At 37.9% G+C, this 16,605-nt stretch overlaps 1 protein-coding gene across 1 annotated transcript in view; it reads right to left on the bottom strand.

Annotated features, from left to right (window-relative positions):
* Positions 1-1,086: 1,086 nt before the first annotated feature.
* Positions 1,087-16,605, bottom strand: part of FBXO33 (F-box protein 33) — a 33,684-nt gene continuing 18,165 nt past the window's right edge. Inside the window, exons 2-4 of the mRNA XM_045014254.1 lie at positions 13,710-13,820; positions 8,065-8,750; positions 1,087-3,086 (exon numbers count right to left, since the gene is read on the bottom strand). Coding sequence (XP_044870189.1) covers positions 2,815-3,086; positions 8,065-8,750; positions 13,710-13,820 — 1,069 coding nt within the window. The 3' untranslated portion in view covers positions 1,087-2,814. The remainder of the gene's footprint in view (positions 3,087-8,064; positions 8,751-13,709; positions 13,821-16,605) is intronic.

The raw sequence follows: 16,605 nt of genomic DNA, 5'->3' as shown, positions 1-16,605 counted from the left end.
GCACCTCTCTAGGGCTTACAATCTAGTCACACAAAACACTGGATATTAACATAGTTGGGGATTTTTGTTTGTTTGTTTTTTTAAGCAAAGGAAGACTTATCCTCTTCATTAAGTTCTACTTGATCTTAGCTTCCTCCTGGACATCTGGAGACTTTAACCTTAAATTTTAGTTGTATAATGGTAGCACCTCTTCTACTGCAAGCTGCTTTATAGGCAGTACTGGGCTTACACCCTGAGTCCTGGATCTGAACCCACAATCCTAGTGCTCAAAGGCAACAGAGTCATAATGACACTTGTGCATTTCTGCCTTTCGTCTGATGTTACTGTAATAAGAAACAGGCTATAGTTCTGTTTCCCCTCTCACCACTACTACCCACACTCTAAAGCTACTTTCCTTTTCTAAAGAGGATGGATTAAATGATTGTTTTGTAGACTTAATAAAAGAAATTAAGGAGACCCTGTAACACATCTTAGTAAGCAGCATGGTTTATATGATTAGTAGTAGTTTGTTATCCTAAAAGTTAATCTTCAGTAATCAGGATTAAACTAATATTTGGCACACAAGCACACTGTAAACAGCCACTTGACAGTTCTCATGGCACAGCTAGTCACTGCTATGGTGTGGCAGTTCTTTATACCAGTTTACCAAACATCTGCAATTTTCATCCACAATATGTAATAGATAAAATGTCAAACTGAAGCATTGTAGGTATTCATAATCTATTTAATAGTGGGACACTGACATGAATACTACAGTTTTCTAGAGCACATTAGATTTTGAGTTAAGCAGTTGCAACTGGTGCAGGAATTTCTCAGTCTTCTATATTCTACAATCTACGATTTACTGTATCAGACTAATAAGCCATATCAAATGTGCAAGATTCGGTCTGTGCTAGCTGGTCTAATTTTTAAGTACTTTATCAACATTTTTGCAAAATATCAACCAACTAAGAATAATTTACTTTAGACTAAGCTTTGCTGCACTTCAACACAATGGGAACTAACAATTATACACAATTTATGAATGATTGCTGCAGCTTAATGCTAAAAATCCTCATGCTGATACAATAAAATATTTTACAATGATCAGTTTTGAATGCTTTATTCATTGATTAAAAGAATATACATTTAACATAAACCATACAACATCAGTCATCAGTTCAAACATTCAGCTGATTTCCTTACATTTTCTGTCAGGAGTTTTTTTAATCTGATCACATTTATAAGATAAAATCTCACCACATCTGGCATATACACACACACTGTGCCAGTGGATTCACTCTACTGATGTACATATAAAATCCGCATGGTATGTGCTCACTGGAGACAAAACAGCGCACACCTGTCAAAAGGTCATTTTAATATAAGATGGTAAAACCATTTGTAAAACACATATAAACTTTTTCCATAAATAGAATCATATCTGGACATCTGTTGCATAAATTGTGTTTTCCAAAGCTTACAATATAGCAGCCAGGTCTCAGCACTGCTGGGCACCCACGTTGGCCACTTACTTTAATTATTGCAGACTGTCCTTTAACATTAAATGCACAACATTCGTACCACTTAAAACTGGGGTCAGGTGGAAGTCTCACAGAGACCACGTCTGTACCGCGGTTGCCCTGAAACAGTTAAATCGGCTTTTAAAGCCTCTCAGATATAACAAGATTTTAAAACATACTTCATGGAATGTTCTTCATGCATCATAGCAGCTCATACCTGTGATAGAACAAGCTTTGTATTTATTTCCTTTCCTTCCTTCACATTCACTATTCACAGTGAAACAGGTGCATGTTTGTTTAAGAGTTCTGAGGTTGCTGACTGAGCCACAGCACAGCTGTGTACCACAGGTCGAAATTCGACCTTATATATTACAATCTAGCAGTATCTGGCAGACCAACAGTTGGCCTGCCCCTGCCAGCATGTGGGCACTTCTTCATGTTTAATCTATTCTTTGGCAGCTGACACAGGCGCTGACAGAGAAAGTCCAGTGACTTGGTTGCTAGGGATTTCACGACTAATGTTTGTTTGCAAGAATGTACATTTAAATTTATATCTTCATTGTTATGGTTTTACCCCATCGGAATGTGTAAACTTATATTTCCTTTTAAATCTGGGCCCAAAGCTAACTCGTATGGAGAAACTGACAGATCATGAGAATAAGAAGCTATGACGAATTTACAAAGGAACAGAAATCCTACAATTTATAGTCTTAAAAGCTCGCAAATTCAGGTGAGTAACTGAAAAAACTACACAGTGCTACAGACGACTGCTTAATAAATGAGAAAAAATTTAGAGAGTAGTAGTAATTCATGCTTCTGAAACTGCATGTGAAATTAAAGTGAAAGTTTACAGTGAACTGGCATTGGGTAGTCTTCTCTTCTATTTTTTAAAGCCTAATAAGTAGCATACTACCAGATTATATGACAATGATTGCATACAAATCCACTGGGCTATGGATAGTTAAAAATTGGCTCCTGAGCACTAAACTCCGACATAATAGTAAAATAATAGAAGATGCAGTTACTCAGTAAAAAATATAGTTAGCCGGCAACCTCAGACAACCTTCGGCTGTATCTCTATAAGGTTTGGTAGACAAGTCCATTAACCGTGAAAGCCCTAAACGTTGCCACTTTCAGCTTCTAAACCAATACCCGACTACGTTCTTTGATCAAGAAGTAGAATACACATATATAATTCTATATATCTAATACTGATTAAACACAGCACAAAAGGGGTTAATTCACACTACTGAAAAACATAATAGGATCCTACTTGCATATGTAACCACAGGAATTGTAAATAAAAAAAGAGCTAAATGCCTTCACTGAAGCTTTGCATCTCTCTATAAAAATGACGAGTTGGCTCGGTGAAGACACTGAGTAATTCTATGTCCATGACTGCATGCCAAGGTCGACCCAATCCAAGGGATACCTGCTCAATGAGGTTATGTACTGGATCCACATCCTGATCAGCCAGTTCACCTTGGTCGAAATCAATGCTTTCTTCTGTGACTTCAAGCACTTTCAAGTCAGAGCCACGAAGACGAGCGATGGCAATGAGGTTATGGGCCCACACTGTGTAACCTGGGAGGGTGGGGGAAAAAAAGCTGTCACTTCATTGCAGAACTGCTTCATTAAAGTGCTTAAAACCTGAGAACCCTGACTAGAATGCCTTTTCTCCCAACTGATTTTGCTCCTTTTCCATCTGGCAACCTTTTTTCTGCATTTCTTAAAAGTTACAAGCCACAAGGCTCAAATTTATTCTTATCAAGAGAGGAAAAAAATGTCAAAACATTGTAAGTAGTTCTCCCTCCCGTTGAACTTTGTTGGATCTGCCCCCTCCCCTTACAAAGAATAAATCAATCTACTATTCCTACATATTTTTATTTAGACTCTGGGACAAACCAAATATTTTAGACCTAAACTACTTGACAGTTTATACGTGTCATGTGCAAGGAAGAGTGCATGATTAATCATCTTAAGTGAAAGTATAGGTGTAAGAACTGCATTAAAACTGTGTTTGTAGTACAGAGGAATTCTGAAGAGGTTTAATTTTGCTGTGTTACAGTTCGACCTATTTTCTATGATCAGATTCCATTTTTGCAGTCATTGTGATCTTTCCTCACAGATCATGGCACTTTTCATGAAAACCAAGTCCCTTTAATGCTGAAAACTTTTTCACTCAATTGCAAAATTATCTTAGCTGAAATTAAATATGACAATTATAAAATTGTCTTTGCTACCTACTCGAAGTTCATATTGTATTTCCCCCAGAAAGTGAAGAAAAAGGCAAATTATATTCTCAATTACTTACGAACTTGCTTTCTGTAGGTTGGCTGAGAAAACATGCTGGGTTCCTCCTACCTCACTGATACCACTACAATCCAGGATTTTCCTCCTCTTTAGGGTGCCCTCCCCTTTGCTTCTCCAGTTTATTCCTTCTAGTATGAAGTAGCTATAAGCTTACTCTTCTTCCCACCTAAGATGCAAATTCTCTTGTCGAAGTCTGGACTTGGAAAGCCCAGTAAAACAGATGAAACTACAGTCTCATCCAAGCCACAGAAAGTTATTTGGTAAATACAAACAAGGTTTGACTCTCTTGGGAATGGTCTTAGACAATGTAGATAGTGGATTCTGTATAGCAGGCAACCTATGAGAAAACATCTCAGTGGGGAAGGGGAGAAGACAGTGGAGGCTGAATTAAATGAGCGAGTATGATGAAGAAAGGGGAATGAGAATCTTTCATCTATTGCCCCTGAAGCTTCCCACAGACACACTGCTCAAAGCACTCTGCAGTCCAGGGCATCTGCAGATGCTGATATGATCAGTGGTAATGCCTAATTAAAGAGCAAGGAACTCTAAGATGCAACTTTGTAATGTTCACTCACTGACGCTTCCCTTGTCTAGTGCAGTGGGCTGGAAGTCTGAATGTACAAGGAACATCAGGAGGCCTAGAAGGATGTAGGATACCAAACCCAATCAAGAACTCCACTTTTGGATACTACTTTCCAGAAGAATCTTGGCCAGTCCACTATATAATTCAGAATTAATAGGTCCTTACTGAGAGAAAGAACAAGAACACTCACAAGAGCAAAGGGGGCAGCCAAACAAGGATTATTCAGGTACATGATTTGGAGGAATGCTATTCCTTGGATTAGCCTTCTGAATACTAAGGCGGCTATCATGACCCCTATAGCTTTTCATGTTAACTTCTGGAAGCAATGACTATGCTTCTGGTAAGATTTTAGAAGCCAGAAAGGACCCCAATCTAACCAAACACTTCACAGCGGGGGGTGGGGAGGGGGAGGCGGTGGCTTTGCAGAGATCCTTTACATCCTGAAATCTTGAAGCACCTCTTCCCCAAAGTCTAAGACTGCCTCAGGGAGTGCCTTTGCCCCACGGGGAAGATTCTCCCCCCTTTTCATGCAAGCTAGGTGGGCTGCTTTTCAGCCCCCGAGATTGCCTCGGTACTTCCTAACTCTGATTGCTTCAGAAAGATTCACTCTAAGGTAGGCAGCAGATGTTTCTCTGTGAAAGCAGAAAAAATTCTTAAGGCCCCAGTGAGGAAAGCACTTTTGCAAGAGGCACTAGTGAGGTAGATTTCTTTTAGCCTTACCTGATCAAGTGACAAACAGTAGCCAGACAGATGCAGATCAAACAAATCCTAGTTACTGACTAGTCACCATTCTCTGAGCTGTCACAGCTAAGCTACAGAATAGTTCATTCTGGCTTGAAGGCCATTTACAGCCTTTTTTTTGGGAAGGATATCAGATAGAAGGGGATTAAATTGTTAGTGGGTGGCACTAAAACCCAGTGTTTGGTTTTTGTTTTAAAAAAGAACAAACTGCTGTGTTGAGCTTAAAAGGGTTTATTTTATCATTACATGTTCCTGAGAGGGTTTTTGTTTTGTAATTGTTACATATAAGTACTTAGACAAATTGCAAGAGGAGAGGACAGGTATAAATAGATTTCATTAACTTCTTTTGAGAGTATAGGGAATGGACGCAAGAGAAGATTCTCTTCCCCTGCCTCTCCTCTAGCTGCTACGACATTAGATGTAGTTATCAACAAGTCAGACTCCCTTAAAAAAAAAAAAAAGCACTTCTAAAGTTAACATTGAGACATTTTTTACTGCTAATCGGGACCTAACAGGATAGAACTTGTGATTTCTGAATTGTAAGAAAGTTTAGAAGCTGTCCTGTTTATAAGAACAATAAAAACAATGCTTCCTTAAAAAGCAGTAGAAATTATGGAGAACAGAGCATCCAATATGAATATTTTAGCCTTTTCTGAAAAACCTAAAATTGATTCTTAAGATAAACTGCTGCATTTGGAACCTCTTACAGCAAAAATGTAGTGTTCACTTCCAAGTTCTTAAATATTTTAAGTTAACACAGAACTTAGATGTTATTTTTATTCCAGCTAACAAAACTTCCAGGCAGTCTGGTAGCATAAAGAAAAAGAGCATATTTTCCCAATTTAGGCAAGTTACAAGAAGCACAACTGGAAGTATTGCATCTTGAGATCTGATTTTACCTATTTGCATCTGTCTTTTCTCCCACTTAATAGACAATAAGAAGTTACACTAAGTTACTATCTTTTAAACAGTCTAAAAAGATCTGACAATTATGTAATTTTCAATTCTCTGCTTACTAAAAACTATTAAAATTTTGCTTTTCTATTGCTTTACCTGAATGTTTGCTGGATAGACATGTGACAACATTATATATTCTGATGCTGGATTTGTTAGCTTGTAAATTTACACAGCTATTTGTTTATATTTTATATTAGATATGTCTTGGAGGATGTCTGAATTCCCCCCCCCGTATTGTGAGCAAAGTTTTTGGGATAATAACTGCATCAAATCAATAACAATTTGGTTAAATTTTAAAATTTGGGTGGCTAAAGCAAGGCACCTAAAATCACATTCAGTCACTTAGGGCACAGCTATACTAGAGAGTTTACAGCGGCGCAGCTGCACTGCTGTAAGCTCTCTAATGTCGCCACTCTAAACCGATGGAAGAGCGCTCTCCCATTGGCTTAACTACTCAAGCCCCTGCAAGCAGCAGTAGCTATGTTGGCAGGAGAAGCTCTCCCACCCACACAGCGCTACACCGGCGCTTATGTTGGCGTAACTTAAGTCGCTCCTGGGGGTGATTTATTCACACCCCTCAGCGACCTAAGTTATGATGACATAAGCTGTGGAGTAGACATAGCCTCAGACGTGCTGGTTGCATAGAGTGAGAACTGACATTTGACTCTAGGAAACTTACAGTGATTATGAAAAAAAATCATAGAATTTAATCTTCCCTATCTGATTTCCAATGGAAAAGAATTAAAGTTTGTCATCTGAAGACTCTTTCTTGCAAGTATCTGACTCTCCCCACTTTGGGGCCAACAGCGGCGTTTGAACCCATGCCCTTTGGTGCTAAAAACATGACCCTCTGCCACTTGAGCTAAAGGATTAAACACCCCCATCCTGCAAGATGTTTGAAGAAGGAGCAGGGGTCCTCGCACATAGAGCGGATCACGGGATTATCTATAAGCACTAGCAGACTCAAACCTCTTGTAGCTGGTCCACATAAGATATGAAGAGCCACACTAGTGTTACATTAGTATTTCATTTCCCTATATTTGTTAAATGAATATTACCTACTTTTGTCTGCTGTAGGTCACTAGTTGAAGTGAGATAATACATAAGAGTAAGTTCCTCTCTCTCTGAGCCTAAGTTCAGAATGGATTAGAGGTTTACAGTAATAAAATAGTTAGTACAGACAATTTATGACTAGTGTATGGTGGCATTTGGCCAGGCACTCACCTAAAACTATTTCAGGGGATGAGAAATGCAGTTTATGCTACTCTCCCTCCTGCAAGTAGATCAAACTGAGAGAATATATTCCAAACTTTGTCAGCCAACACTTCAGCCTGTTAGCTGCTGCTAGATCCTCACTAGATTGGTAATACACATCTACTCTCACCCTAGCTTCATTGTGGGCCATACATATTTACAACCAGGAAGTAAGATCACCTAACCCTCACTGCAAAATGAACTAATGCTAAGCAGCAAACATTTCCAATTCTCATATCCACAAGCATAGATACTCTCTGGATAATACATAGTTTAATGTAATAAAGATCCTCCACACACTCAAAATAAGCTTTCCAGAGCATAGAATATTATATACCACTTTTTTTTTGGACCCTTACAAGAAAAATTCTCACTCATCCTCATTTACACAAGCAACCTAGTAAACTCCAAGTGAGAGCAGAGTTGCATAGAAAAAATTGTTTACAGTCAGTAACTTACTAGTTAGGTGATTTGTTATGGAATAACTAACTACAGTATGTGGAATGACTTTACACTTTCAAGTTTGATGGTATGAGAATGTGTTTTTTCAGTATCTTTATAAAACAGCTTCTTCAACTAACATCCCCTGCAGGATTTTTTAGGGCAGTAACTAATGTTATTAATACAAAGTGTATGATTGTGATTTTTAGAAAAAAGACTGAAGCATAAAAAAATTCAAAGTCACTTACTATGTTTGGGCATAGAATTACCTACCATGAACTGCTAGGAGAGAGAGCCTTGTGCACCTCCACGCTAACAAAACCAGTGGATCTTCATTACGGTTGTCACTAAGATCTGGGAAACCAGACATATCTATCACATCATTCATTAATATAAAATGAGTGAGAAACTTGTCATACTGCCTGGATATGAGGTCAACAACAGCTCCTGAAACACAAGTGATGTAGCTGTCAAAGTGAATCCTCTCTAGTGGGATACTGGGCTTAAGAATTCTTAGCATGTCATCACTCTTGATATCAAAAGCCATAATATAGACCCGAAGATTAGTGCTGTTGCGTGTCAGTGCCTTCCAATTCTCATCTTCTGGCATGTTTTCCAAGGACTTGTGCATTATGGAAATTTTGTGGACCAGAAGAGAGAGTCGATGCAAAGGCACATGGTTGCTATCAGCCAGGACTCTTGCCATTTCAGCTGTAAAATCACAGAAATCCAAGGCGAGTGAGCGCAGATTCACAAAGCGCTCCAATTCAACTGCAGTGATAAGAGTGGTATTACCAGGGATGTGGTTGTCCAGCAAACTCAGGTGTTCCATGGTGTTGGCAATGGGGTTTGATAAAGATGACAATGATGTGGGAGTGACTATTTGCAGCATAAACCCACAGGACAGCCACTTCAATTGCCTGCTATTGCCCAATATTTCTTCAAATAGCTGTTGTATTCTGCAAGAAAAACAAAAGCAACAATGACCCCATTAAATATGACTTAATGTGGTAATACAACTGCATAGCATTCTATATTTATTCAAGAAAGACTCTTCTCTTTTAGTTAAGGTGCAATTCTGTAGCTGTGCTACGTGAAGAACTCCTTGAGTAGTCAGTGAAAGTTCTGTATGTATGGCACCTGCAAAATCAGGCTCTAAACTACTTTAACTCCTACCAAACTCAAATGATGCTGCAATTGTGATTTATCTTGGGAAGGGAATACATGTATTGATTGCTCTTGTGAAAAATGTTGCCCTTTGAAGAGAAGTATCCCATATTTCTCAGTGCCAAACTTTTTTAAAACAAAAGTTTAAGGGAATCCATTCAGCCATTTTGGGGTTATACAGATATGAGTAACTACTACTTTAAAAAGCCTCTGATGCTTCATGCTCTGATACCTCTAATGCGGTCCTTGCCCCACCCAGCCCAACAGCAAGCTTACTATGTACAGTATATAGCCCTAAAAACGCATTAATGCTTTTTGCCAGATTTGGAGAAATTTGGTTTTGAAATATTTGAAACTTGTTAGCTGACCACATTCATTACACCTCTCTCAAGTGCATACAATAGTGTGGTTCTTAAAATATTTTCATGTGTGCATACTGGATCATTCCTACAATGACCAGCAATTATAAGAGTTTAAGTTGGGATGAGCATGATTTGGGCCTGGCAATATTTTAAAATTAGATAACCAAGTATCAGATTTATGTGCCTTTTTGGAGAAAAAAAAGTGGCCCACACTCACCACACAGGAGGGGTATCCTGCATCTATCCTGACCACCTGTCCTATCCCTGTAACATTTTATGAACAGATCTTTAAGTTATATATTCAGTTCACATACCATACCTAAGAGAGGAAGGAATTTGATTTGAATGTACAATTGTGAATCACACAACTTCAGCAGTGTAGCTAAATGCTCTGGACTGGCTCTAAATAAATTCTTTGATCACGTCCCCCACAGCTGCTAAAACCCAGCTGGATTTTTCTCTTCCTCACCACTGACAAATGCTCTTCTGAGCACATAGTCACAGTATGTGTTCTAATATACTTGCATGCATATACACCTTCATGTGCAATCTATAGCACTTGTCACTTAAGAAGGAAAAATATAGTATTTGCAACAGGGGAGCTGGGTCAGGTTAAATATATTCCTGTTTAAAGGCATCAAGGAATGCAATGCAAAGATCTGTAACACAAAATTAAAAAGATAACCATGCCAAAAATCAAGCGGTTCTGAGCTAAATTGCTACATAGTATACACTGTGTATACAACACACACACAGGCAGTAAAGAACATCTAATCTCATAAGAAAATTAAAAATGAAAAAAATTGCCTATGTGCATGTATATCTTTAATAAGGTGCTATGATGAGCTTACCATTCTTGCACATTTTATCTTGCAATATTGTATATAGTCATTCAAAACACATCTAATATTTTAAATTAATTTTATGTCTTCCTTCTGCAATATTTATGAACAGTAAATTTGAAATGCATGCATGTTCAATGTGATATTACTGCATATGCCTAAAAGTTTTCTTGTACAGTTCTCTCAATTTGATGCCTAATAATTTAAGTTGTGCTTCTCTAATGACTAGATGCATGTTTAATCTTAAAACAACGTAGCTTAAAATAGTATTTGAGCATTTTGCTTTTGATTACTGTAAACTGTATTGGATTAACCACAATTGCACAGTTGTAGCTTCTAATACTGTTCTGTACTAGAAGTAAGCTTCCAATCAAAGCAGGGATGCTGAACATTTAGAAACTCAAGTGCACAGCAGTTTTCAGTGTTAATAGTACACAAATCCCTGAATTTAAACCTAATTAGATTCTGGTGGCAAAACTAGCCATCCCTATGTCCACCAAAAAACTATACAGCCACTTCATCTAAATTTTTCTAGCTATCTAATGCTGAGCCAACCCTTCTAGTCCCACCCACCCCATTTTAACCCAACTACATCTCAAATATTTAAGCAACTCAACTGAAGGTATTGAGCCATATTATTAGCTCAATAACCATATATTGAGCTAATAAAAATGAGAACCAATAGGGAGCACAATGAAGTTATCATCCAACTACACTGCCATTCATTTTAACAATGCACTTCCAGTAAGTCCTTTAACTGAATATGGCACCTTTAATCTTGGAGAGCACAAATTTAACAGTTCAAGCTATGGTCTACAAGTTTAACTACATAGGTACCAATTTCTATTAATTTCCTCATCTTATTTTCAGACTGGATGTTTTAATTTCAATTGTCTACACTTTTCTCATGAATAAGCCCTACTTCTAATTTAATACGTAGTCTCAGAACAATAGTAACTAAATGTTTCTGAAAGTTGTTCAATAATCTACACAAGATAGTGAGTTGGCGGTCTCAGTCCAGTTTTCTATGGCTACCAGTCCATTGAAAAGCCACCCACAATTAGCACTACGTGGCATTCTTGTTGACAGTGTCAGAAGAAAAGCCAAACACTGAATAGACAGAGACTGAACTAGTATTTTCACCTCGCTGAAAGTGGTCCTGAGTCAGGATTGAGGCACGTTGGTAGGACTATGCAGGATGCAAGCACACTACTGCTGTCCATACTGTTTCTGTTCATTGGATAATGCAGTGTCAATCCAGCATCATTCATAAGCACTAAATTCACTTATTTAAAATGGCTCAATTGGTATTTTTAGAAAAATTAAGATTAATTAACGACTGTTAGATGACGAAGTAACATCTCAGGCATAAGAGTTTTAAAATAGTTACATTTAATTAAATGGTGGAACATATTTTCTGTAACTGCACAATGTACTGCATTTACATGATGTATTGAACTTCCCCATAGCAATGGTTAAATAAAATGAATTTGTAAAGAGAAAAGTAGTATAAAGTTATATTTAAAACAGTGAACTGCAAATAGAGCATAAAAAAACCTATGCACTATAAAACTGTGCTACATGCAACAAATCATCATAGTAGGAAGAGCACTACACATATTAAAAAACAACCACCACCACCACAGTAAAAGCTTTTACTTGGATATCTATAAAATTGTGCCTCGGCACCACAATACAGTATGAATGTTACATAATATCTCCCATTGATCTCAATTTCTGCATTACATAAGCACAACAGGGTGACAGACACAGTAGGAGATGCATGTCTGAATTTCCACCATGTTGTAAATTAAAGTCAGGACCTACGCATTAGAGAGTTCAATGTTCATGTACACAGGGGTCCGCAACCTTTCAGAAGTGGTGTGCTGAGTTTTCATTTATTCACTCTGATTTAAGGTTTTGCGTGCCAGTCATACATTTTAACATTTTTAGAGGGTCTCTTTTCATAAGTCTGTAATATATAACTAATCTATTGTTGTAAGTAAAGTAAATAAGGTTTTTAAAATGTTTAAGAAGCTTCATTTAAAATTAAATTAAAATGCAGAGCCCCCCGGACCGGTGGCCAGGACCTGGGCGGTGTGAGTGCCACTGAAAATCAGCTCGCATGCTGCCTTTGGCACGCGTGCCATAGGTTGCCTACCTCTGTACTAGTCCATCTGTAGATATCTATTCCAGAGCTACTTCAGCTGTAGGCACACGGATGAGGAAAGAGTACCCATTCCCCTCCTAGAATATTGGGATAAGCAGATTTCCCCCTCCCTCCCCCCCCGGCAATGTAGATTAAAAACTATGGCACTCAGGGCTTGTCTACATTGGCAAGTTTTACAGTTATACCAGCATAACCCACTGTGTGGACATTAGTTCCAGAATAAGAATGGCTTTTTCAGTTTAGCTTACACACTTCCAAAAGGGCATAAGCAGACTTGGGAGGATTAGAATTTTTGTGGACTGACATTGATTTTAGTATACACACAAGCTGACAAAAATATATTTCCATCGATCATAAAAATGTACAGATAGGCAAAGAAAGAAAAATGCTACTTGAGAACACAGAGGTTCATTTAAGCATATTTACTTTGTAGATTTTGACATCATGTTGACAATTTGTATTTTAACGGTTATCAAGTTTTAATTTTTTGACTCTCAATATCTACTGTCATTAAACAATTATTGTCTGAACCCCATCCCCCATATTTTCCCGCAATTGTGAACATCTAAATAGATTAAGATAAAAACAGCTTAAAAAAGTAAACCTTGATGTTATCTGGCAACATTGTAAAATAAAAACAAATGAGTTCTGTCAAGCCTAGATATAAGCTTAAAAAACAAACAAAAAGCCACTCTGATTCTGCAAAAAGAGTGTCCACATTGGAGAGGGGGAGGGGAAGAAGAGGGTTACACTGACATAATTAATAGTTTAAGTTCACACCTCAGTTTATACCAATCTAGCTTTCCTATATGGACATGCCCTTAGGAATTATTCTGCAAATAAGTAGTTCTCATTTTAAACAGGCATGGAGTCTTATGATAAATCCTTAATTGGAGTTCACTCACGACCTTATTCAAAGTCACTTGTTCCCTAAAATTCATTTTTCTTGTATGTGTGTGTTTAATTTGTCAGGTGACTTCAATTCCTAGTGCAGTTCTCCACTCAGCCTCAGAACAGCAACAGTATATACAGTGCCAATGAAACCCTGCTCCTCTCTCCCTGGCCCCAATACCACTGCATTCTGTTTTAGAGTCATCACTTGGCAAGAGTGAAAGTATTGTGTCTTCATGCACTGTCTGCAGAGACTACCAAAAATGTGACAACTGAAGGTGGTTTGTGACACGTAGACACTAGGAGCTTAACCAAGATCAACTCTTCTCATATACATCACCCAATGACCATCAGATAACACAAAAACGGAAACCAGATGAAATCTCACTACCAAGCTGGAGCTTTTTCAACCTAATATCCTGCAGTCTCATTATCAGTTCTTTGAACCAGCATGATATTTTTGCTAGTGTGTACAGAAGAACTTACTGCTTAATCTTTTTGCCATCTGGGTCCACCTTGCCGAGGTATGTATTCGATATACTTCCATGTTGCTGCAGAATGCTTATATCCCCAAAAAGACTTAACTTCTGGAGGTTCCTATAAAAATAGGTTTTGTTAGTTTGCACATGAAGGTAGGGCAACAGTGGGGAAATATTAAGGACAATTCTTGAACACACGTAGCAAGGGCACACTTATGCACAGGAGGTATCGTCCAGGCTGGAAAGAGTTGCACTGTCTATAAGTTTGGGACAACACACAACTTCCAAATAAACTAAAAGCTTAGATGGAGCTTTTCAGGGGGAGCATCTTAAAACGCCAAAATCAAGAGCAGAAGCAAGAAGTCTGATCAGTTTTGAGTCACCCTACTATAACAGTCTGAATATGCACCTAGTTGTCTAGCAGAAGGTTATCAGCAATACTCCTTGTGACATCAAAGTGCATGTTATCCACTTTTGTCCTTATAAATTTATTTAAAATCCCATCAACAACGCTGTATACATATCTGCTTTTCATTATACGAAAGCTGCACTTAATGCTGAACACCTAGAACTCTAAGGCTATGTCTAAACTACAGCAGCACAGACAGTGCTGCAGCATTGTAGTATAGACATTTACTTCAGCAATGGAAGGAGGTTGTCTGTCACCGTAGTTAATCCACCCCTCTGAGGCAATAGGTAGGTCAAAGGAAGAATTCTGGAGCTTAACTGTATCTCTTGGATATGAATCCACCCCCCACACTCCTTCCCCCCAACACAACATAGCTAGGTCCACCTAGGTTTTAGGCATAGACCAGGCCAAAGATAGTCATGAAGAAAGTCTGAAGAAAATCACCATTTAATTTACATTGTATCAGACAGCAGATTGTTTTTATAACATGCTTCATCCAGTGGCCCATCATTCACAATATGCTTTTTTAAAGAGACATTCAAGATTATGATGTCTAACTATATTTAGGGCTATCAATAAATCAAAGTTAACTCAATTAATGCAAAACAAATTAACTAGATTAAAAAAGGTCACAATTACACAGTTTTAATCTAACGGTTGAACAATAGAATACCAATGTAAATTTATTATATGGTAGAACCTCAAGAGTTACGAACACCTCAGGAATGGAGGTTGTTCATAACTAAGGCTATGATTTAATCATGGGTATTTTTAGTAAAAGTCATGGACAGATCAGAGGCAAGAAACAAAAAGTCACGGCCCGTGACCTATCCATGACTTATACCATAAACCCTACTTACGGTAGGGCGGGGAGGGGAAGGGATCCCCAGGCTCCAGAGAAGCGGACGATGCGGCTGGCGCCGGGGCCATTCCTGCAGCAGCTGGCTGAGGGGCTGTCCAAGTGGCTGCTGTGGCTGTCCCCAGGGCCTCCTGAGCAACTCACTGCAGGGTCAGCTGCTTGGGCGGCTCTGGGGTCAGCCACACTGACCACTGCAGAAGTCACAGAGGTCACAGGAAGTCACTATTCATAACTCTGAAGTGTTTGTAACTTTGAACAACGCGTCATGTTTGTTCTTTCAAAAGTTCACAACTGAACATTGACTTAATACAGCTTTGAAACTTTACTAGACAGAAGAAAAATGCTGTTTTTAAAAGTATCTTAATTTAAATGAAAGAAGCACAGAAATAGTTTCCTTACTTTACTAAAAAAGGGAAAGTTTTAAAAAGTTTGACAGTTTATGATCACAGTTCTGTACTGTATTTGCTTTTCTAGGGGGAGGAAGGTCTCTGTTGCTGCTTTATTGCATACTTCTGGTTCCAAAGGAGGTATGTTTGTAACACTGAGGTTCTACTGTAAATATTTTTGGATTTTTTTTTCTACATTTTCAAATATATTGACTTAATTACAACACAATACAAAATGTGTACAATGCTCACTTTATAATATTTTTATTACAAATATTTGCACTGTTGTGGCCTGCATTGCAAGGTATTTACATGCCAGTATGTTAAACATTCATATGCCTCTTCATGATTTGACCACCATACAAGAGGAAATGCTTCCATGCTGATGATGCTCTTTAAAAAAAATAAATGCATTAATTAAATTTGTGACTGATCTCCAGGGGGGAAACTGTATGCCTCCTGCTCCATGGTTTTGCCCGCTTTCTGCCATAGATTTCATGTTATAGCAGTCTCAGATGATGACCCAGCATATATTGTTAGATTTAAGTACACTTTCACTGCAGATTTGACAAAACGCAAAGAAGGTACTAATATGAGATTTCTGAAAATAGGTGTGGAACATGATGTCAAAAGTCTTTAAAGAGCAACACTCCGATGCAGGAACTACAGAATCCAAAACACCAAAAAAGAAAATCAACCTTCTCTTGGTGCCATCTGACTCAGATGATGAAAATGAAGGTCCTTCAGTCCACACTGCTTTGGATCATTATCAAGCAGAACCCACCTGTTCTCACTTTCAGTTGTAAATAAGAAGCAGGCAGAATTATCTATAAAGTAAACTTGTTTGTCTTGGCAATTGGCTGAACAAGAAGTAGGACTAAGTGGACTTGTAGGCTCTAAAGCTTTACATTGTTTTGTTTCTGAGAGCAGTTATATAAATAGTAATTCTACATTTGTAAGTCACACTTTCATGATAGAGAGATTGCACCAATACTTGTATGAGGTGAATTGAAAAAAATACTATTTCTTTTATCTTTTTACCGTGCAAATATTTGTAATAAAAATATAAAGTAAGCACTGTACACTTTGTATTCTGTGTAACTGAAATCAATGCATTTCAAAATGTAGAAACATCCAAAAATATTTATAATAAATTTAAATTGGTATTCTATTATTTAACAGTGTGATTAAAACTGAATAATCACAACTTTTTTAATCTTGCAATTGCGATATTTAAAAAAAAAACAGC

This window comes from Mauremys mutica, chromosome 4 (assembly GCF_020497125.1).
Source record: "Mauremys mutica isolate MM-2020 ecotype Southern chromosome 4, ASM2049712v1, whole genome shotgun sequence".
NCBI lineage: Eukaryota > Metazoa > Chordata > Testudines > Geoemydidae > Mauremys > Mauremys mutica.
The sequence above is the reverse complement of the archived record's forward strand: the minus strand, read 5'-3'. Positions and strand labels throughout refer to the sequence as shown.